The sequence below is a fragment of the Acomys russatus genome, chromosome 32, assembly GCF_903995435.1.
Source record: "Acomys russatus chromosome 32, mAcoRus1.1, whole genome shotgun sequence".
Lineage (NCBI taxonomy): Eukaryota > Metazoa > Chordata > Mammalia > Rodentia > Muridae > Acomys > Acomys russatus.
In genome coordinates, this window is record NC_067168.1 from 29,582,019 (window position 1) to 29,606,538 (window position 24,520).

Below are 24,520 nucleotides of genomic sequence, written 5' to 3' on the forward strand. Positions count from 1 at the left end.
TAGCTTTGAAGAGGTCAGCACAGGGGCATTCTTGTTCGACCAGCGCTTCCCTTTGTCCCAACCCCCCCAGTACTCCAGGCCAGACCCGCTGACACTCGACAACGCCTGCAGTTTACCTTGGCTCGGTTCCAGTGAGTTCGAGCCCAGCCCTGGGGCGGCCCCCACCTCTCCACCTTGTTACGCCTTCCCACCCTCCTCTGCAGCGCAAAGAGCAGTTTAAATATAAATCAGTCCTCAGCACAAAACAGAGCTTGGACGGCGAGTCTCAAAGCCATCACCGGAACCGAGAGCCCAGGTTTGCGGAGCGAGTACAGACTCGCAGAGGCAAAGTCTGGCGCTGGACAGTCCCAAGAGCCACGGAGACTCCTCTCTCTTTTCCACCACCTGGAGACCCCGCGCCCCTCGGGTCCCTTCTAGCTCCCCACCTCTTCCTTAGTGCTGCGCCTACACTCTATTCCACGAAGTTCCAGGTCTCTGCATTGGCCTGCAGCCTTCTGTCTCCTCCATCCGCGGTCACGCCTTCTCTCCCCCGCACTCTACTTCCTAGGCAGCCAGGGCTCACCCAGGTCGAGTCCTAGAGCCTCTGGGCTTCCGCAGCAGCGACGCCAAGGGCCCAAGACACCTGCCTGGGGAGGCAGCAGCGGCTGGGCGGAGGCTTGCAGCACCTCTGACACCCGAGGAAGAGAGGGAGGAGGGAGAGCGCGTTTCATCATCAGCCACCACTTATAAAAACTTTTAGGCGCTCACTCTCTGGCTCAGTCCGCGCGCCGCGCTCCCCATCGCCCAGCTACCGCTACAGCAGCCCGAAGCCTCAGAGTCCTGTAGAATCTGACCCCCTGTCTGTCGCTACAGCCTCGGCCCGGCCAGGGGACGTTGCCTCTGTCACAATGGGGCTCCTGCCCAAGCCCGGAGCTCGCCAGGGTAGCGACACCTCTTCGGTCCCAGCCACACGCTGCTCCCGCTCGATCTTCCGCAACATTAAGGTAAGTAGAGTTCGGGGGAGGGGCAAGAGGGCAACGCAAGCTAGGCCGTTGATGAGGCCAGTCTGGGAGCTCTGGGTGAACCAGGCTCCCTTATTGTGCAGGTCGCCACATCCTAGGGGCCTGGCCTGGCTTGTGAGAGGGTCTCTTCCTCCCCTCCCCCTCTCTGTGTGGTGCGCACGCTCCTGCATGTGCCATGTCCTGGCCATACGAACCTGAAGGATAGAGAGAGCTGTCCTGTTCTTTCATGGGGAAAGAACACCTCCAGGGAATTTCTTTTGGGTCTCTGCTGTGTGTGCTCTTCTTTAATGAGTGGATGCAGAGGAGCTTGGCCCGCTCCGTGTAGGCAACATGGTGTAGGCATCCTGAGATGCCGCAAGTCAGAGCGCAAGCAGGTTGTCCCAGGTGGATAGCAGAAGCCTGTGTTCCTTGGCTGGGTTTTCATCTTTGCAGTAGTATTGCTACCTGGCCACCGAGCTCCCAGCCGGTTTGAGAATTGCCCAACTCTCCTGGTCTCGAAATGGCCTCAAGAAAACAGCGTGCACTCTAGGTCTATTAAGAAATGTCATAGGAGGTGCCTGTGGCCTGAGCGTTATGGGAAATTAGGGAAGAAAAATGGGGTGTTGGAAACTCTTAGGATGAGAACACCTTCTTTGAGAAGGGTCAGAAGTGGGGTCCTTTTTCCCATATCTTTCCCAGCATTTGGGGGGAGAGGTTCCTGAAGGAGCTAGCGCCTTGGAAGGGCTAGATAACCCCATGGGCAGTAGGAAGCAACAGTCAGGCAAGAGTATGAAGCTGAGAGATTATTTCCCGCGTTCCGATCTTAGATGTAACAAATGCTACAAGTATGCTGTACCCAGACCTAACATGGGAGGACTGGGGCACTGTGGGCAGGCTAAGCGCATCTAACAGAGAGAGACTCGGAGGTCAGAGTGGATGCCACTTCTATGGTTTACCTTGGGCTGTTACCAGTGGAACTGGAGTTCCCTGTGGGGATCCCTGCTCCACCACAGCCACCCCCCCCTCACCACCACAGCCCCCCTCTCACCACCACAGCCTAAAAAGGTTGTATCGATTTCCTATTGGAATATTACTAACACAGAAAGTTGGAGGTAATTGAAGACAGTCCTCAAATCTCCCCGTTAGCCAGACCCGGGTGAGAATACCACATATTGTTTTGACTTTACCAGTTCAGAGGGACCTGGAGAATTGTGGTGATTTCTTTTTAACTTAGGAATTAGAAGGAAAGGGTGTGTGCAAGGGATGGGTGGTCACAAAGGAATGGGGCTGTGACAGATGGGAAGGAGGGAGGACTCTCTCATTTTCCCCAAGAATGGGAGGAGAGGTGGCTGTCCCCAAGATTCCTGACAGTGAGGGGGACAAGAATGAGCCACCTCTAATCTCTAAAAACAAGTGGATGGCAGCCATGTCTTTAAAAGTATATAAAAGTAAGATTTAAAAAGCCCTGTTCATATGCCTGAGATTCATGCCTGAGACCGGGACCCAGGCCAGCTGGCCTCTAAAGGGAGTTTAAGAGCTCTTATCAGTCAAGAGTGTTCCTTGATTCTGGGTAAACAGCTCCTTGGTTAGTGGGTGATAGGCATCAGAGGCAGGAAGTTTGCTGAGACCCCCACCTTGGCTTTGCTCTGACCCAAAGCCAGGTTTACCCAAGAGACCCCAGGTACACCTAGAGCGGAGAATCCTAGCTAAATGTTTCCTTCCTGAAAAAGCTATGCCTGGGGCTTTTCTCCTCTTCACAACAGGCTGGGTGATTACCTTATAGGTTCCCAGTAGGGGAAAAGGTGGCCCAAGTGACATGAGGGAAGGTGACCAGGGATAGCCAGCCCAAGGACTCGTCATTTTGTTAGGATCTTTGTCACCGGGATGGACTAGCAGATGTTACTGTAAACCCGAGTTCCACATGGTTCAGGGGAGGAGTAAAGCCTGAGGGTACAGATGCGTAGATCCTCGGCCTGCTCCAGCCACTCACTTCCGGGGTCATTCAGGACATCTGGCTCATCTCTCATGGGCCTCTGCTGTCCTTTCCAGAGTCACGAACAGTTCCCACCCACACAGCTCAGTAAGACTTACCTGAGGTAAGAGTCGAAAAGGGTCTTCCCAAGGTGAGGGCCAATTGAGATCACTTGTCACTTCCATAAACAAGACTGTTTTCCAGCATCGTTTAAGGAGCTCTTGTTTCAGAGCTAGCCCAGCTTACACGAAGCCCTGGTTCCATCCTTGGCCCCATATCATGGACCTGCACAGGCTCAAGTCAGATGGGTCCCGGAATGGAGAGGGAGGAGTGGGCCCCACCTCTAACCAAAATGCTATCTGCAATTGATAGGTACCAGCAAAGGGAAATGAGTTTTCTCCAATAGAGTTCTCTCTGAATATGGACCACACTTCAGGGCAGACCCCATGTCCCGGAGTAGTTGGCCGCCGCAAAAGAGAGTCCATGTTTGCTTGCTTGTTTGGTTGGTTTGTTTGTTATGGGACTTTTGTTTAGTTCGGGCATTTTTGGCTTATTGGCTTTTGGTGTGTTTTGTTTTGTTTTTGTCTGTTTTGATTTTCATTTTTTACTCTCTCTCTCTCTCTCTCTCTCTCTCTCTCTCTCTCTCTGTGTGTGTGTGTGTGTGTGTGTGTGTGTGTGTGTGTGTGTGTGTTTTAAGAGAGATCAAGAAAGAACATGAAGGTGGATGGGTAGAGAGGTGGGGAGGATCTGGGAGGAATTTGAGGGGGGAACATGATTAAAATATATTGTACAAAAATTGTTAAGTGAAATGCAAATTTAAAAAAATGTTTAAAAGATAAAGGTACACAATAAAAATAAGAAAACCCCAAATCGTACAAAAATTGTCAAATAAAAAACAAATCTTTTAAAAATGTTTAAAAGATTAATACAAATAAAAACACAATAAAAAGTAAGAAAAAATTGGGCATGGTGGTCCTGTAATCTCAGCATTGGGAGGTAAAGATAGAATTAGAGGCTCAGGTTATCCCTGGCTGCATAGTGAGTCTGAGGCAGCTTGGGTTACACGAGACCTGCTTGGGAGGGGGGGGGAGTGAAGGACACATTGTTGCACTAATCCCATAATGCACAGTTATTGGCTAACAGCTACATTTAATAGTGTTCATCATAACACCCAAATAATAACAAATAACAGTAGCTAGCAGCGACTGGGCTCTATGAATATAGGCCTTGAGAATCCTGTACCCACATTTCATCTGCGTTACAGCTCTGTCCCCTATCTCACCGATAAGGAAATCAAGCCTTCATAGAACCAGGAAGGGAAAGGCAGAGTGAGGAGCCAGGTAGGAGCAGCCGAGGGCAGAATCACTGTTCTACTAGGCTCCCTCATCGGCACCACACCTTCTACTCTGGTTCTGTAAGTGCTGACAACATGGCCATCTTCAGGCCTGGGAGACATCCAGGAGTGGTACAGTGGGTACCCAGACAGATATCCCCAACGCTGATCAACTCCTGCCTCTTCAGTCTTCATTAGGCTCAATGAAAGAGCCTTGCAACTCTTAGGGGGAATTTTTTATTTACTTATTTACTTATTTTATTTCCTTATTTATTTATTTAGGTTTTCCAAAACCAGGCTTTCTCTGTGTAGCCTTCATATAGCATGTGTGCCTCTGTGTGTGCGTGCGTGCGTGTGTGTGTGTGTGTGTGTGTGTGTGTGCACGCACATGTATTCACAAGTGCACAGATCTGTGAAGGCCAGAGGACAACCTATGTTATCAGTCTCAGGAACACCTTCCATCTCCTTTAAGAAAGAGTCTTAACTGGCCTGAAGCTCGCTGATTAGCCTCAGCTGACTGGCCAGCAACCCCCAGGGGCTCTTCCTGCCTCTATCTAGTACTAGAATCAAAAGCACGCTGGCCTTAGGTAATGACATTATTACTTAGGTGTCAAGGGTGGACCTAGCCACTTCCTGCTTACAAGGCAAGTATTTTATAGGTTAGGCCATCACCTTATCCCTTTAGAAGTGTTTTTGTTTCTGTTTGTTTTGTGGTGCTGAGAGCTGAATACAGAGCCACGTACAAGAAAGCATTCTACCACTGAGTTACCTTCCAAGCCATTTGGAGAGAATTTTCATACCGACTTCTGTAAGAGACATCTCCTGAGGTCTGCTTTGCAAAAGGATGTTTAGGAATCCGAGAACCTGCTCAAAGAATCACTGTTAACTAGCATTGTACAGCCCCAGGACTCCAAGTTAAATTGAAAAAACAAAAACAAAAAAACCCCAGATTCCCTCAGAGATCCTAGGGTAGGAGGGTGTTGGCAGGAGGCAGGCTCTGATCCTGACATCTGGCAGCCTCAGACCGATCCAAAGCTCCCTAAGTGAAACATCCATTTGGAGCTGAGTGGAGGCTATCTTTTACGGGAGGGGTCTGCTGGTGATGGCTGCCAAACGTGAGGAAAAGCCACACCCTGTGAGGTGGAGGGGCGCCCCAGGCAAAAGAACTGTGGGAAAAGAGGAGGAAAAAGGCCAACCTCATGGCTGGGTTTGAGCGGCCTGAGAGCACTAACGGGGAAAGTACCTTGTTCTTGCCTGAGTCTGTAACTTCGGAGGCCTTTGACCCCTAAACCCTGGGGAGGCATCTTGAGCGTCACTTCTTGGCTCCCAGAATCTAGGGCAGCTCGCCCGCAATCTAATCCACCCCCCCCAACCCCCAGGAAAACACTCCCAATGTACTCCCTACACCCTCTGCATGCACGGGAGAACAGCAAACGAAGCTGCACCCACTTCCCTCCAGGGGGCGCATTTCTCTAGAGTTCAGAGCCCTGTTCTGTTTTCAGGATTCCATCTTGGCAAGTTTATCAGGCGAAGGTAGGGACCGGGTAAAGAGAACACTGCGGTCTCTCTGGGATGATGTGCCAAACCTTCCACGGCTTTTCTCTTCCCAACACAGAACAGATGAGAGCAAGTTACTTTCATTTTGCCTGACTGTGACATGACTATCTCTTTTGCCATGCTAGGAGACCCAGCCTGGGTTGTTGGGCTAGGGGGTGGGCTAGGGGGGTGGAACAGACTTCTTTTCACCTTCTGAAGGTCAGAAGGCCTCTGACTCCACCCTCCTCATCCTACCTTCCTGCCTTTGCGTGGCTTTATCCTATGCCATGATTTTAACCACCTCCTGACAGCCTATTTGGTTATGCAGAGTTTGTTATGTGCCTAATCCCGAGGGTAGGGGTGGGGGAGGGGCACAAGAGGGCAAGGATAGGGAGACTCAGAGGCTAGGGGCATTCCTGGGTCCCCTAGAGAGCCCTGTGTCAGGGTAGAGGGTTTTGTCTTCTGTCTACAGTTCTCGGACTATAGTATCTAGAGATCTTACCCTTGTTTTCTCAGGCATGCTATGAAGAAATTGGGGAGGGTGAGTTTGCCCTTGCTCATGCCCACAGGACCTACACAGGTAGCTGTCACTATGGGACCGGGCTGGGGTGGGGTGGGGTGGGGCTCCCTCACAGTGACCCCATGAGAAAGTCACCTGCGTTTTTAGTACCAGACACAACTTGATTTGTTTAGAGTCTTTTAGAAAATACTTTTCGGTTCAAAACAATGACAGATTCTTGGCAAAGCTGGTCTCAGAGTGCTGTGTATCCCTCACTCACTTTCCTCTCAGGGACCCATGTTGCATAAGAACGGTAATTACAAAGGATATCGAGAGCAGGAAATTGACATAGCTATCTCACGCACATACAGCACAGTCCTGCACTGTTTTATCACATGCAGATTTGTGCAGGCACCACCCACCCGAGGATGCAGAAGTGTTTCACTACCCACCATGGCAGAAGTCCCTTGTGCCAGCCTGTTGAGGGCCTCATCATCTGATCGTTGCCCCTAACCCCCAGCACTGATCTAGTTTCCACCTCTATGAATGTATCGTTTCAAGGATGTTCTATCAGTGGAGTCATGGAACAGGTGACCATTTGAAAAATCATCTGTTTTCATTGAGAATAATGCATTTGGGTTCCATTCCACCTAGACTGTTACATGGATCGAGAGTTGGCTCCTTTCTACTGTTGAATACTATGCCAAGGTATCAATGTAGTATACATCGTTCACACATGTCCATTTACTGAAGGGCGTTTGGCTTATTTCCCATTTGGGACTAGTTCAGATAACCCTGCAAGAGTGATTGTGTACAGGCTTTTGTGTGAACACAGCTCGTAATTTCTCTGGGGTAAATGCCGTGCAGTGTTGCTGGGTGGTGTGGTTGTTGAATAATGATGCTTTAAAAAAAAAAAAAAGGAACTCCCCAACTATTTCCTGTAATGGCCATCTCACTTTACACCTGTTCCAGCCACTTGGCAGACTGTTCAGCATTTGATATTGTCACTCGTTTTTGTAAAAAGTCTAACAGGTGTCCAGGGGCACCTCTCCGTGCCTTAATTTGTGTTTGCCTCGTGGCTGGCAAGGTCAAGATTGAAGCTCTTGGCGTGTGTTTGTTGCCCGTGCATGCCGTTTTCCTTTAGTGTTGCATGGTTTTGAGTGTTCTGCATGAGCCAGCTGCAAGCCCCGTGTTGGCTATTTGGTCCGCAAATTTGTCTTTCAATCTGTAGGTTCGTTTTTAAGAATCACTTAAAATATTTTATAGAGAAAATCCTTAATTTTGATGAATTTCAATTATCGGTCTCCCCATGCTCATGTGTGAGCACATAACTGTCGAAGGACCTCAAGTGCGGGTCCTTGGCTCCCACATCGTTTGAGATAGGGTTTCTTGGTTATTCCTGTATACAACCCCAGCCTTTGTTTTTCTTTTTCTTTTTCTTTTTTACATATACATTTATATCATTACACATATATCCAATAAACTACATACAGCAAGAAGAACCATGAAACAATCAGGAATTATATAAATGTTACATTCATAGTGTTTTGGCTATTTGTATTTGGTAACCTTAAAAACATCTTTCCTATCTTGGTGAGTCTAAAATTCTGAATGTAAATCATTATCTATCATATCTCATCTCCATCAACTGAAAATATCTATCTAGACCTAAAGACATCTTAACCCCTAAACAACTAAGCTTAATTGTAAAATTAAACTATCTGGTCTTCAACCCCATCAGAGACTTGAGAAGGAATAAAAATTGAATACCTAAGTAAACAGGAAGTGCAGATTAGCAGCTTCCAAAATGAAGAATGACAGAGACAGTTTGCTGCCTCAACAGTCACCCAAAACTCTCTATAAACTTGGAGCATCATCTTCAGCCTTCTGGCCCAGTATATCTGACAGACATATTTGTGAGTCAGGAACTATTGAGGATTTACTTACCCTGTCTTGGCAGAGTTTGGTCGTTGATTCTGCCTGCATCCAAGCTTGCCCATTTTTAGGCAGAAATCTGTCTGTGGCCAAAACAAGGACATCTTGCCCAGTGGCTTGTTTGATGCTCATCATCGTCTTTGAGGTAGGCTGGGTGTTGCCAGGAGTTAACCTGTCTTATTGTCAAATAATCTTAAAAAAAAAAAAAAAATCTTTAAATGCCCTATTCTGTAGGTCTCTGAGGTTTTTGAAGACCTTATCTAAATTTTTTACCTTATCTATAGAATCATATCTATCTGTTAAACCTAGGATGTTTATTCCTGTGATAAGAATAGACTAGGAATTGACATGACCATGATTTGATCAACTAACTTAACTCATACAACTTACTTATTCTAAACAGCCTGCAATAGCGCTTTCAAAGTATTAGAAGTAAACCTTGTGTTATAATTGAGTTGTATGGGCACAATACCTCATAGTAGAGTAGGAATATATACGATGTGTGTGAGGAATAATCTTAAATTTGAATTCTATAGCAATGTGTCAAAATTAAACTTAATGCCTTTGTTTTTGTTAGTCTCTTGTAGGCCAGGTTGCCCTCTACTCGTTATGTAGCCGAGGCTGACCTGGAACCCCCAATCAGCTTGCTTCTATCTCCAATTCTCTGAGGTAACACATGTGTGCTGCCATGTCTGGCTGACATTTTGCAATTAGATCTATTCCATTTTGAGTTGTTTTGTGTGGATATGAGGATTAGGTCAAGGTCTTGTTTTTTGTTGTTGTTGGTTTGGTTTGGTTTTTTTAACCTCTCGATGCTCTCACACCACATCTCTTCTTTCCTAAATTGTCTCTGAACTCTTGTCAAAAGCCAGTTGGCCATTCTCACATGGGTCTATTGGTTCTTCGTTCCATTTCATTGCTACGTAACTGCAGCTCTCCCCTTACCACAGTTTAATCATTGTCGCTATGGCTTGCTGTCATCCTGTGTAGCCTTGGCTGTCCTGAACTCACAGAGATCTGCTTGCCTCTGCCTCTAGAGTGCTGGGATTAAAGGCATGCCCAGCCTTAGGGCAGATTTTCAAGCTCACGTTTGATAATGAGGATGAGATCCCCTGCACCTGTGTCTCCAGCTTGCCTTCTGGTCTCAGCCGTTGGCATGTCTTTTCCCCTTGGAATTTTAGATCTATGCTTATAAATTCTCTATGGAAGCAGGAGATGGCTCAGTCTGTAAGGTATTAGCCATACAAGCATGAGGACCTGAGTTCAGATGCCCAGCACCCATGTAATATTGTGGGAGCAGTGACACAGGGCTGAGGAGGCAGAGGAAGGATAATTCCTGAGGTTCACTGGCCAGCCAGCTCAACTGAATCTACAAGTTCCAGGTTCAGTGAGAGACTCTGTATCAAAATTGAGATGGAGAGAGACTGAGCTTCTACATTACATGCACTTGCACACATGAATATACACGTGGAAAAACACAAAATAAGTAAAAATTCCCTTATAATCCTAATGGCAGCCCTGAAGAGAGATGTCAATATCACACCTCCATCTCACAGCTCAGGAAAAAGAGAACCACCCATGGCTGCACATCGAGTACCTGGCAAAGCAGGAATTCCCACGCAGCATCTCCTTCCAGTGAGGCCCGACTTCTTCCGGTGAGACCCGGCTTCTTCCAGTGACCACTGGAGGACTGTGGCTTCTAGATTCTCTCATCCGTGACTGTTAGGCTTGGTCTCAGTGATCTCAGGGTACCTTTCCCAGTCTCAAATCTCACCTCGTGCTGGCAGTTGCTGACTGAGATGAGACCAGGAACAGAGCCAGTTGGAGCTTCGCTGTGCTTCGAGAACTGCTATGCAACCAGTGGACACAGTGAGATCAGGGGCATCTTGGTGGCCTGTGTCTGCCTTACTGTTGGAAGTTGATTAAATCTGTTCAGGAGTGGAGAACAAAACCAAGGCAGAAGTTTTGGGCTTCACTGTGGCGGGCGGGGGGGGGGGGGCGGGGGTGAGGGAATGGCTGATGCTGTGGGGATGGGCAGTCCCCTTCCTCAGCTGGTCTTTCTAGCCCCTTTGCATTTTGGGTAGCGATGCTCATGAATATTTCCAAAAGGCTTAGAGTGAAGCGAGGAGAGGGCACTGAAGGGCTTGTGAGGAACCTTGAGGCACTCAATCTGATCAGTATATGGTACAAACCCCAAGGACTGCCCTCCTCTACCCTTTCCCTTTCTAATTCGGAGTTTCTATTGTGGCGACAAAACACCATGACCAAAAAGCAAGTTGGGAAGGAAAGAGTTTATTTGGCTTATTATTCCATACTCCTGTTCATCATCAAAGGAAGTCAGGGCAGGAATTTAAACAGGGCAGGAACCTGGAGGCAAGAGTTGATGCAGAGGCCATGGAGGGATGCTTCTTACCGACTTACTTCCCATGGCTTGCTCAGCCTGCTTTCTTATAGAACCTAGGACCACCATCCCAGGGTGGATACCACCCACACTGGTCTGGGCCCCTTCCATCAATTACTAAGTAAGAAAATGCCCCACAGCTGGATCTTATGAAAGCATCTTCTCAATTGAGGTTCCCTCCTTCCAGATAACTCTAGCTAGTGTGTCAAGTTGACCCAGCACACCTAATGGGTATCTGGGTCCTAGAGGAGCCTGGAAGTCTTCTCGAAAGGTTGCTTATGTTCAGAGGACTGTTACACCCAATTTTTCTAGAATATAGGCTAGCCTAGAGCACCAAGAGTCGTGCGTAGGATGCAAAGATCCTCAGAAGGGGTCAACATGGAGCTTAAATTTGTCACATGCACTACCTGAAAGCCCTGGGTTCTAAATGTAATAAATAGGTTTCCGCATCTGGAAAGGACAGGAAGGCAATACATCTGGGGAAACGGCCTGAGCTGACTAGCCCTGAGAGTTACAGTTCTTTGATCCAAATTCTTTCTTACCCCCCTCCTGAAAATCAAGTGAATTTTATCTTTTGTTCTACAACCATCTATTTCTATAAGTTTGTTCTTGTTCCCCAAATTTTGGAGTAACCTCAATAGCCAGGGAGCTATTTCGTGTCTCTCAAATGCAAGATGTCAGATGAAGTCCACTACGTTTGGGAAACACCATCCAGAATAAATTAAACATTGGAGAGGAGCTTATTCTCTGATATTAACTAACATGAGGCCTATGGACAGCCGTATGTACAGAAGAGATGTACATTTTTGAAAGAACGCACAGAGTAAGAGAAGTCTCCAAGGAAGTACACCCAAATAGCACTGGCTCTCCCCTGGGGATCAGGGGGATGGAAGCCTTCCAACATTTCACTTTGTTCTTTGTGGGTTTCTATGTTTTCTATTGTTCAGCAACAAACATGTGCTACATTTATGCTTAGGTGAGACTATCAGCTCCAAACCCTAAAGTCTGTGGTGACATCCACCCCCCATTGCCAGGTGCACCAACGACAAAAAGCAATGGAGGACAGAAGTGCTGATTTCCAAGGCTCTGAGAAGGGACCAAGGATGCAGCAGGATTGCACTGAGGGGCGTGGAGTTGTCCTGAGTGTGGCTGCTATTCCCATTGCATTTTTACATCTGTTACCGTATTCGAGGCTCATTGCTTGCCAGAAATGGAAGTCAAGTCAGATAATAATACTTGGAGCCTTGAAGAGTGGCAAGAATGCAGAACATTCTCCTTTCTGGGAAGACAGGTCTATCCAGGAAGCCCGCTCTACTCTTCAGGTGTTCACTCCCAGAGCCTGGCTCAGAGCTTAGGAATCCAGCCTCAAGGGTTGGCTGAACTTCTTAGAGAGATGGGCAGATCTGCTCAGCACCCTACACTGTAGGAAAAGCAGCCCAAGGATGAGGCAGCAAGGACAGAGGCTGCCACTGGACCTGGTAAGCACTGCCTGTGGGGCTAGTCTTGTGCCTGGGGTTTTATGCCTGGGAGGATGTGGAAACCATCTCTGAGTGGGCTTTCCCACCGACATTGTGGTGAGCCTGGATTGTCTCTGCATTGTCTGCAAGGCGGTACCCTGCTGTTGCTTTAAACAGCAGTGAACTCTGATCCTCTGAGCCAAGAGTGGTGAGTCTCATTTATTCATTTTTTGCACACGTGTGCACATGTGTATATGTGTGCATGTGTGTGCACATGTGTGCATGTATGTACCCATGTATATGCATGAATGTGTGTATATGTGCGCATGTGTATGTGTATAGGTCAGAAGACAACTGGGTTTTGTTGTTGTTTTGTTTTGTTTTTAAAGACAGGATCTCTCACTGGCCTGGAACTCATTAAGTAGACTGCCCTGGGTGGCCAGAAAGCTCCAAAGATCTGCCCCCTTAGTGATGGGATTACAAGTGTACACCACCATGTCCATCTTCTTTTCCCCTTTATTTGGGGGACCGACCCAAGGTCCTCACACTTGCATACCAAGCAGTTTACTGCTTGACTATCTCTCCATCTTCAACTATTAACTATCCAGTGATGAATAAAAGCAGGAGGGCTCTGTCCTCCAGTCAGACAGTGCACAGTTATGCAAATAATAACAAAGTTACAAAATGTGTCATGTAAGTTAGGGAGTGATGAATAAGGCAGATTCTGCTTTACATATCTGGGTCACAGACCATAAATTCTAACATCATCTTCACTATCCTTATATAGAACGACTGAATGGAAAACACCACTTTGTTTCCATCTTCCAAAAACTGTGGTTAGATGGCAGAAGACAAACCATAAACACCTCTAGTGAAGTATGGTTTCCATCAACAAGGCAGGCTCATGTAGCATGAAGCCCCTCTTACCGCAAATACTTAGAGGTGCTTAGGCTCCATGTACAGAGAAGCTTGCAAGAAGGAGAGGGGGATCTTCAGGAGAGAGAAATGGAGGATGCACAGAACACTAGACTCCAACAGTACCAGTCACTGCAGTGAGGGGTAGGCGGGAAAGGAGCACAGAGGCAATTAGGCCAGGAAAGAAAGCCTGACCTGAGAGGTGGTGAGAGCCCAAAAAACTGGGACTGTTGGTGAAAGGGGAACTAATAAAACATAGTCTACCACTATGTGGGGTGGAGCATGCCTTTGGTCCCAGCACTTGGGAGACAGAGGCAGCAGATCTCTGTGCATTTGAGGCCAGCCTGGTCTACAAGTTGAATCCAGGACAGCCAGGGCTGGTTACACAGAGAAACTCAGTCTCAAACAAACAAACAAACAAACAAAAAAACCGACAAGACAAAACAAAACAAAACAAAAAACATGGTCTATGGTCTACCTCCCTAAGGAGAGCCAAGAACTCAGTGTCTAATGGCATCTCTGGGTGCAAAGCTTCCTCTGAAAGACTAACCCTGCCCCCAAGAAAGTACTGCACTGAGTTGCTGACTAAGTTACAGTAAACTGCATGATTGACAGACTTTATACTCTATAAAAACTAACTCAAATGGATCAGCGACATAAACATAAACATAAGACCTAAAACTATAAAACTAGGAAGTAGGCATAGAGGTCAAACTTTGGGACACAGGACTGGCCAAAGTTTTCTTAGACGTGATGTCAAAAGTATAGGCAATGAATATTAAAACTGATAAGTTATATGGCACTGAAGTTTTTAAAAATTGTGTGTCAAATGACATAGCCAACAGCATCTTAGAAAAGGCAATCTATGAGCATGAGAGGTGGCTTAGTGGCTAAGAACACTGATTATTCTTCCAGAGGACCTGGGCTCAATTCCTAGCACCTATGTGGCAGCTTACAACTGTCTGTAACCCCAGTTCCAGGGGACCCAACACCCTCATATAAACATGCATGCAGACAGAACATAAAAGACAAGTTTTAAAAAAGAAAAGGCAATCTAAGGAATGGGAGAAAATACATGCAAATGTATTTGCAGTAAGGATTAACATCTGGGGGGGAAAAAAAGGGATTAACATCTAGGATATATAAAGAACTCCTTCGACCCAGCAACAAAAACCAGTTGAAACTGTAGACTGAATAAACCCTTTCATCTCTTTGCTTTTGGCTCAGAATGAAATGAAACTAGGTAGCACACACACAAAAGATCCAGAAACAGGGACTCAAAGTGATATTTAAACACCCAGGATCATAGCAGCATTAAGGCAGAAGAAACCCAGGTCACCACCAGTGAACAAACAAGCAAAACAAGGCATCATGATAGGGTGGGACATCAGCCTTCAAAGGGAAGCCATTCTCATGCTTGCTATCAAATAGATGGGTCTGGAGGACATTCTGGGTGAGCTATGTCAAGCACAAAATAACAAAGATGTGGTTTCATTTGAATGAGGTCTTTAACATGGCTCCCTTTATAAGTACAGAGTGTAGAATGGCAGTTTCCTGGGGTTGGAGTGGTGGAGGGAGAATGGGGAGCTGCTATCCAGTGGGTATTTGTTTTATCATCGCAAGATGAAGTGTCAGAGAAGTGGGTGGTGGGGATGGGTGCATGGCATTAAATGTGTAATGCCACAGGAGTTGGTACTGTAAGTGGTCATGATGGTAACTGGGTCGAAATGTGCTTTACCACAATAGGAAATATATATGGGCAATCAGCAAAAAGTCACTAGACACATGTGTTCCAAAGAAGATGAGAATAAATGGGAGAGTGAAAAAAAACATGATAATAAAACAATATGTAGTCAAAGGATAGAAAGGTGGGAGGGGGCAAAAAGAAACCCAAACCCCCTTAATTGTAAAGTGGAACATCATATAATGAGATAGAAAAAGAATCACAATCCATGCAAATGGCCTACCCTCATCATCTCCATGCCAGGCAGTCTCAGGTTAGATTAAAAAAAAAAAAAAAAATAGAGTCAAAGCCAGGCAGTAGTGGCACATGCCTTTAATCCCGGCACTCGGGAGGCAGAGGCAGATGGATCACTGTGAGTTCGAGGACAGCCTGGTCTACAAAGTGAGTCCAGGACAGCCAAGGCTACACAGAGAAACTCTGTCTTGAAAAACCAATAAATAAATAAATAAATAGTTCAAGTTGTTTTTGAAAAGAGAGAGACATCTAAAACAATGGGATGTGAGGTCATCTACACTCCTTCATGTCCTACCACTTTCTCCATCCTCAAAGATGGTGGATTAGCATCTTGAAATCTCTCAACTCACCCTCTCCCCTCCTCTGTCATAAAGACTCTTGTGATCAAACCACACCACCATGGATCTTGGATAAGCTCCCAATTTAACATACTAATCATGCCTTCAAATTTCCTTTTTGCCACATAAGCTAATATATTCAAAGGTTACACCTATAACCCCAGCATTTGGGAGGTGGAGGCAGGAGCGTCAGGAGTTCAAGGCTAGCCTTGGCTACACAGCAAGTTGGGGAGGGAAGCCCATGCAACATCAAACCCTGACTCAGAAAACCAAACAAACAAATAACAAAACCAAAAGTCATAAGAATAAATATTAAAACAATATGATGCAGAAGGGTAGATAATCATGAGACAGAAGAAGATTTCCAGGAGACCAAGACATAAAGCAAAAAGAAGGCCAGACTGTGGTATAGTTGCAATATCTAAAGATGAATGGGATTCATATGTAGAATATACACAGTAAGGAATATTTCCAGTAAGGAAATAGGTGGACTAGGGTCTCTCTGAATGTCACTTTGTCCCCATGAAGCTGTCTTCTGGGAGACAGAGTCACAGCCAGCAGCCACAGGATGCCCACTGCATTTCATTTAATTGTGTCCTGCCATGCCCCAACTGGCAATGTCTCCTTAAATCATTTGATCCAACAGGGGCCCATCTTCTAGTTCTTACAAGTTGGGTGGACACACAAGGCAATCAAGATTTCTTGTATTAGGAAAGAGGACAAATGAAGAGACACCAAAGAAGAGGTGTGGTCCTTGGTCCAGTGGAAAATTCCTTAGGCAGCATGCTAGGCAAATTGTTTGAGCAAAGAACAAAATGAAGATGGTTCACCCACTCTGTACCCTGAAGTCACAGCAGGCTCTAAGAAGCCACCGACACAACCACATCCTTAGAGGAAACCGGAAGTGAGGCTTAAAAAACTTTGCAATTGGCCACAGCTCAGCAGTCAGCCGAAACTGCTGCCTACAGCTTAGTTAATTGGTCCAGTGTTGCACTGCCTCTCCTCTTCAAATGTTGTTTAGCATCTTGCTGGAGAGAAAAGGTCCCTCAAGAATGAGGGCAGTGAGGCACAGGAGAAGGATCTTTACAAATAGGATTCACACCTGTTTCTTATTGTTGCTATAGCAAATGATTTCAACTGCGGCATTTAAACATTGACTTACTGTCTCACTATGGGATGTCAGGAGAGCTGTAGTCTTGGAGGATGTAGTGGCAGTTTCCTTGCTTTCTCCGGTGTCTAGAGCTACCTACATTCTTCATGTCTCTCCCCTTTCTTCATCCTCAAAATGGCAGCTTAGCATCTTGAAGTCTCTCACTCTCCTTCCTCCCTCCTCTCTCATAAAGACTCTTGTAATTGCATTGCCCACCCTACCCCAGCCAGGGATCTTGGATAAGCTCCCAATTTAAAATCCTAATCACACCTTCAAATTTCCTTTTTGCATGTAAGCTAATATATTCAAAGGTTCTGAGGATTACAATTCTACACAGGGAGAGCCATTCATTTGTTCAATTCAGGGTTTACCCAAACTAAAGTCAGTAGAAGGCACTTACACACGTGTTAAGACATAGTGCAAGGAATTGCTTCACACACAATTGGGGGCAAGTAGTCCAACAGGCTCCTAGAACTCATTGGCTTGGGCCAAGGCTGCTGTCCATGATGTGTGTGTGTGTGTGTGTGTGTGTGTGTGTGTGTGTGTGTGTGTGTGTGTGTGTTTCCACATACACACATTTGTCAGTTCTCTTTAAATTTTGTGATTGATTGCATTAGGCCCACTCAGATTATATGGGATCATCTTCCTTGCTTAAAGTCAAGTGATTCTGTATTTTAATTACATCTGCAGACTTTGATAGCAACTCTTGGGTTGTGTTAGATTGAATAGGTAGAGACAAGCCTACCTGTGCTGACACATCCAACTGTTACAATTAGGACCTGGGCAGGATGGAGTGTGGCAGCTCCAGGAGTTGGGAATACTATGGGAGCATAGGGGGTTTCCCAAAAAGTAAGACCATCCTGAAACTGTTGATGTGATGAATATGTGTGCTTGGGTGAGCTCCTGTAAGAAGCCTAGGTGGGAGTGAGGCCCACTCTTTCCCACAGTTTGTAAAAGCTATGATGGGAGCCTGCTTCCTTCTACACCAGCTTTGCCAGGCCACGCAATGAACGTATCAACCAGTGTCTAGAGATGCCCCCTTCCTTATGTTGCTTTTTCTTTGCTAAGTCACAGGCCCCTGGGGTGCAAACGTCAATGGGCGGATGGTGGAAGGTAGGTGAGCTCACGTCTGCTGTTCCTGGACCGGCAGCTGTAGGCGGCAAGTGTTTGCTTAGCATATCCTTTCCCATCTGAAGATTCGCCTTGATGATTTCATTCAGGAATCTTGAGGTCTGTAGGGAGAAACGCCAGCCCAAACGAACCAGGTGCAAATAGAGGAGACACATTCCCCTACACTCCTGCATTTGCCTTCCAGAGTTCTAAGTGAAAAAGGAAATGAATCAGTGTCCCCCCAGGGGGGCTCCCCAGCACCAACTGTGCAGCCAGACCCTCATGAGGACTCCCCACACCCCGACAGCCAAAGGGAGTTTGGGAGAGATCCTGTAAGTCTCATACGTTCTCAATCCACAGAAAGAGTTTACGTTTTAACAGCTCTGCTCACAAAATGTGTTTGTCGGAGGTTGAGCTCTGTCATTAGGAAAAAAAAAATGTCAGAAAGGAATGACTTAGGCTCGAGAGGACTTCCTTTGACTGGATAGCAGTGACTGTCAAGATGGAGTCTATGGGCCAGTGGCCAAGGAACTCATGAAAGGGATTGGCAGAAAATTAATGATATTTCAACTCCTGTGATTGCCAGGTAACTCAGACTTCTGATGTAGGATCTTGTAATGAATGGAGGAATTTGCCTGGCCTCTTAGACTGACCAGTGAAGGCCTCCCAGAACTTTCTGGCATGGCTCAGATAAAAGCCAAGGGCTGTGATCCAGTGGCCCTGAGGCCTCTCTAAGCCAGGAGACTAGAATTGGAAGGTACCAGCAGAACCTTAGCCAGGAGGAGCAGCCCGCCTGGAATCCACAGGCTCTCTAGGGGTACACAGGACACATAGGCTGGATTCCAGAGAAACCCCATTTAAACCATTTGGGAAAGACCAATTGTCTGGGAGGTTGAGGTCAGCAGATCAAGATAAATACCCTAAGTAAGCAGTGAGTCTGAGACGTGGGCTCTCTTCTTTGTTTCTACCTTTGGCCTTAATCCCAGCTACTGGGTGTTTTGTGGTACTAAGTACAGTATTAAGAACACCTGGTGCTCTGGATAGCCCATTCCAGAATTGTTCTTTGGGGTCATGGCATGAGTGTGGGCTGGGAAGGAGCACCAGAGCATCATGGGAACCAGGGCACCATACTCTGGTGATTATTAAAGTCAGGCAGATGAAGGTCTTCCCTGCCCTCCTCTCTTGACTTCCGCATATGTCCATTTCTTTTCTTCTGTCACAACAGTCTAGGACCTGATGAAGCTTTTCTGAGAGAGGACTTGACATTTCTGTGGTCTGACTGAAGACACCCCGTCCCTTTTCAGGTCTCATTCAGCTTTGTTGCCCTCTCTCTATGCTGGCTTTCTCTTTCTGCTGTTTCTTATCTAAAGAGGTGGTATGCTGGTTAATTTCTTCAGTGTTCCATAACTCCTGGCAAAAAGCAACCCAAGGTTGAGAAAGGGTTTTATTTGCCTCATGGTTGCCTTATACAGACTGGCCTGGTAGGGAAGGCACAACAGGAGCATAAGGTGGTTGGTTTCATTGCACCTACAGTCAGGGGAAGAGAGAAAGAGATCACACACACACACACACACACACACACACACACACACACACACACACACATGAAGGTTTGAGAGGTGAGAGGTGAGGCTACAGAAGAACATGCTTCTGTCTGGAAAAATCTAGAAGCACATGACAGAGAGTCCAGTGGCTTTTTCACTTGCTTGCTTCACTGCCTTGCTTCACTTAAAAGGTGCAAAGCCAGAACCCAAGAAACTGAGAAAGAGTCGTTGCTTGTCACAGCAGGCTGGGAAAGCATAAAGTTGTTTTCAAGCCAAGCCACTCGTGGAATAGAGTGTGGCAGTTTTATCTAGGAAAGCAGCTTCACCGTGGGCAGGAAGGCCTCTGGGCATGGTCATCTTTCTTCTAAATGATCTTGGCTATGACTCCTCTAGAGAGCCAGCTCTCATTCCCAATTTAATTTCTTCCTGCCATGTACCCAGAACTTTCCCTAGCTAAGCAGACCTTCCCTGACCCAATCACCTTGCTCTCCTTGTCTCCTGGGCCTGGAGATGGCCCCTCTTTTCCTATCCACTCCCTAAAATCTACTCATCCTCAAACACCTAGATCCAACTCATTTCTCCAGGAACCTGTCCTCCACTGTCGCGCAGTACTGGTCACAGGATAGCACCATTACTTGTGCCACTTCTCTATTGTCTGACCAGTTCTCCCCAAGAGCCTTTGCTGTAGTCATACACAAGGATCTTATTAACAAACTATTCCCAAAGGGATGCAGCCATGTTTGACCCTTGATCTCTCATGAAGTGTTCTCAGCCCAGGGAGCTAGTCAATAACCATTCATTTATGGTCCTAAATGTTCTTTTCCACGAAGAATTAGCAATTATACACTGTCCCTTTCCCCAGAGCCCTGGGTTAAGAAAAAACAAACCTGTCATAACTAGTAGACCAAGGCAATTATAAAATGTCCACTGTTGCCAGAGGGAGCCACCATCTTGGCTCTTAAAGGGCTTGAGCATTTACCCAGTGGGGCCAAGCTATGCACTAAGCGCTCTGCAAATGTATCCTATTATTCTCTGAACAATCCTACAGGGCTAGTCATAGTCACTGCCATTACCATCACTTTAAGGATATAGAAACTTAAAAATGATGCCGGACCTGGCTTGCCATCTTATAATTTGTAGCACTTGAAAAAGGTGAGAATCAGGTATAGGTTCCAGCTTCAGCCTTGGCTTTGATTTTTGTTGTTTTTGTTTTTGTTTTTTGAGACAGGCTTTCTCTGTGTAGCCTTGGCTGTCCTAGACTCGATTTTTAGACCAGGTTGGCCTTGAACTCACAGCGATTCACCTGGCTCTGCCTCCCGAATGCTGGGATTAAAGGTGTGTGCCGCCACACCCGGCTTCAGCCTTGGCTTTGAAACAAAGCCCTGGCCCCATTGATTTATAGTAGCCTCTGACAATTGACAAAACAAAATACCGGGGGTGCTTAAAACATCAGGGATTTATTCTTTTTCATGTTTAAAGTCTAGAACAATTTAAAAGCCAAACAACAAAAACAAAACAACATACAAAAAGGTATAGGTAGAGTTGGTTTTCTTCCGAAAGCTGCAGGTATACAGTCTATACTCCTATCCTTCCTTCTAGCGATAGTCAGAAATCCTGGGTATTCCCATGCTTGTAGTCACATTATCTCAGTTTCCGCCTTCACTGTCACGTGTGTCCCTGCCTGTGCATTTTTTGGTTTTGTTTTTTTACTTAGTTTTTTATTCATAATCATAAAGTTAGCTCTGCAATCTAGCTAGACTTGGAAGGGAATGAGGAAAATATGGAACCCAAAGAGCTTCAGTGAGAACAGAGGTTATGGGGTACTGGGAGCAGATGGGGTGGGGGTGCTTTCCTGAGCTACAGAAGGAATGGTCTGGCGGGTAAGATGCCTGCAGGTCAGAAGAAGTAGAGTTGTCCACAGTCAGAAAAAACGATCTTCTTGCTGGTCTTGCCATTCTTGGGCCCAAAATGCTTCTTGACTTCCATGATGCTCCTGCCTTCTTTCACCTTCTGGAAGACCACATGTTGCCACTGAGCCAGCCACTCAGGCTTGGCAGAGCAGATTAACAAAATGAGAACCATTTTCCTTTGGTCCAGTGTTTGCCGTGGACAAGATGCCAGGACCTGCATGCTTCAAATTAAAGTTCTTGTCCTCAAAGAAACATCCTCTGATGGGCAAAAGCCAGTGGGCTTGAGCCTCCTCTATTTCATTAACCACCATCTTGATTACAGCTCCAAAGAACCTGTTTCCAAATAATGCAGGTGCAAGGCGTTATGATGCTAGTGCATCTTTCTGGAAAGCATAGTTCAACCTGAAGTACCCAGCAAGGAGAGGCTGGAGACAGAGAATGCCCTTAATGTTTTGTGTGAGTCCTAAAAGGATGGAGCAACAGCATAGCAAAATGTACTGAGAACACGTGTAAGGCTGGAGGGGGGAGGGGCTATGGAAAGGATGTAGACTTGTGACACTTGTAACAGGTGCACATCCTGGCTTCCCTGTCACATTCACCCACCTGTGGGCCTCTTGGTCCATGCCTTTGGTACTTAGTTGGTAAAGTCAGATCACCAGTGGCAGGACCACCTCATGATCTACCTACTGAAGGTTAGGTGGTAGAATTGTGCCCACTGCCTAAGGCAGAGAGGCATTTCTTTCCCCTGAGGTGTCTGATGGAATGCCGAGATCTGAATGCTGAACGAGAGCTTTTTTTTCTCTTCCTATCCTCCTCCTCCTCGCCTCCATGGGAACAAGGAAAGATGACTGCAGACGCAGGCTGGTTTTCCTATGGGAGTGAGGGGGCAATCTGCTCTGCGACGTGTAGCATCTTTCTGTTTTATTTGGCTGGAATATCTTATCCTGGCTCAGACTGGCCTGCTTTGCCAGGGGACGTACGGAGGCACATGGCAGGCTGGGAAGGGAAATGTGAGGTGACCATGAAGAGCTGTGTGAGTATCCCCATGTGAAAACAGATGTGACTGCTGATTATATAGAAGGGCCCTGTCTATGAGCACTGAGTGTGGGCAAAGCTCACCTACAGGTGTGCATGTGTGGATTCTGGGATGCATCACCTGGAGGGGGACATTTACTTGGGGGGTCGCCAGAAGAGATGGTGTTGACCATGAGTGGGGCCAGGGATCTACTCAAAGGAAGGATAACAAGTGCCTGCACCCCAAAACACACACACACACTCTCTCTCTCTCTCTCTCTCTCTCTCTCTCTCTCTCTCTCTCTCCTCAAGTCCTCTCTTCCATGTCTCTTTTATATCTGTTTGGGGATCTACTATAGACTGAAACCTTGTTCTCAGACTTCCACTGTGGTTTCCAGCAAGTACGTTGAGGTTTGTCAGAAAGTCTTCTGAGACCTGTTGTTGCTGTTGCTGCTGAGGATGAATGAGTGGTGGGTAGACACTTGGGCTGCCTGAGGCAGGGGGATTCCCTGAGTGAAAGCTTTTCCCATCCTGTCAGGACACTGACTCAGTTCTGATATCACTAGCTTGGCTCTTTCCTGGGTACCCCAGGGGCATGCTTAATACTCTGTTTCTCATGCTCAGGAGAAATTCAACAGCCTGTTGTCTGGCTGCCAAAATAAACCCACAGGAAAGACCAAAAGTCCAAACTGAGTCTCTGGCTTCATGTCTTCACATGGAGAAGGGTTTGTTGGGAGCTCTGGGCTAGATAATGGCTCCTGGGATTCTTAAGACAGTAAAAGAATCAATCTACAAAGATCAATTACAAATTAATTCCTTGTCTCCAGAATGTTTTGGGGGGAGCAGACATATGGATATAGTGAAAGAAAAATACCTGTTTCTACAATGAGTTTACAACCTACTCTGATAATTTTATAAGTACTTAATATTAACATTTGGGTGTCTAGTTAACTAGTGGGGTCATTCACTGATATTTGTTCTTTGCCTTTATCCCATTTGTTAGTATTTATGGAGAGAACTGTAAGCATACTTTTTGAAAAAAATCTATTTTAATGGGGTTCCTTCCAACTCTTAACCACCCTAATACCTTCCAACCCCCCCCCAACACTAGGTAGGAGAAAAAGAAGGTTAGAGGGGAAAGGGGCAGCATATATCTCTTTACTACTTCCTGTTGTTTGAGGACATAGTTCCCTGGGGTAAATCCAATCTTCATTGTCAGGATATCCAATAGTCCAGCAGTCCAGCAGTCCAGCAGTCCAGCAATCCAGCAAACCAGCAACAGCAAATGCAAGAGCAGGATGAACCACCTGCAGCAGTGGGCAGCAGCAGGGAGAGCAGCATCCTTTTTCTTTCTCAGACTCCCCCCAAACCCCCGTTTCTCTATCCTGGCTCTGGCGTGTATCTGAGAGATCTCAGAATTAAACTATCTGCAGTTGGCAAAGATCATACCTCTCTAGGAGCCTGCACGAGGCAAATAATCTGCAGCAGTGGAAAATCAGGAGCAGCCCCATATCCCACACCTGTGTTTAAAACAAAAAAACATGTCTACATAACATAACTGAGTTTTTAAAGACACCAAAATTTCCACTACATTTCCCCCTTTTAGTCTAAAAAAAATGGTGTTTTCTCTAATATGAATGAAGCTTATTGTTACTTTCTTTCTCTTTTCTTTTTTTGTTTCCCTTGGTGGGGGCGGGTGAGACAGGGTTTCTCTGTGTGGCCTTGGCTGTCCTGGAGCTTGATCTGTAGACCAGGCTGGCCCCGAACTCACAGAGATCTGCCTGCCTCTAACTTCCGAGTGCTGGGAGATAGCATGCACCACCACCATCCAGCTTTGTTATTCCTTTTCTTATTTTTAAAATTATTTTTATTTATTTTTGTTTTTTGAGACAACATTTCTCTGTGTAATAGCCCTGGATGTCCTGGAACTCTCCTTGTAGACCAGGCTGGCCTCAAACTTATAGAGATCCACTTGTCGTTGCTTTCTTAAAAGGAGATTATCGATGAACCAAACACCTTTGGATCAACAGTTTCTCCTATAACCTGGTAACTCTCAGCTGCTCTTGTCTGGAATAGTTCATACTTTTTGCTGTTGAGCCTCAAGCAAGGACTGCAAAGTTGCTTCCTTACGGGCAAGAGGTTACCTTGTGTGTCCCTCTTGGACCTGCATTTACTAGTCCTATGACACCTTTTACCATAATGTCTACATACCCCAGGAAGCTTAGGTGCTCTTACCAAGAACCTAGTGATGCCAGAAATGGCTCATTTACTTCGCTGGAAGAAAGTACCATATTTCTCAGAGTTAACACACTGGCCATTTTGAGCTGCCATTTTGAGCTCTGAGGCTTTTAGCGGCTTGGTCGCAATTTCTTTTCAAATGACCAAATTTACCACAAATGAAGAAGTAAGCATTTCAATTTCTAAGGCTTTTGATGGCTACTGGGAAAG

At 46.2% G+C, this 24,520-nt stretch overlaps 1 protein-coding gene across 1 annotated transcript in view; it reads left to right on the forward strand.

The window, feature by feature from the left end:
• Positions 1–617: 617 nt before the first annotated feature.
• Positions 618–24,520, forward strand: part of Slco2a1 (solute carrier organic anion transporter family member 2A1) — an 80,295-nt gene continuing 56,392 nt past the window's right edge. Inside the window, exon 1 of the mRNA XM_051140760.1 lies at positions 618–983. Coding sequence (XP_050996717.1) covers positions 888–983 — 96 coding nt within the window. The 5' untranslated portion in view covers positions 618–887. The remainder of the gene's footprint in view (positions 984–24,520) is intronic.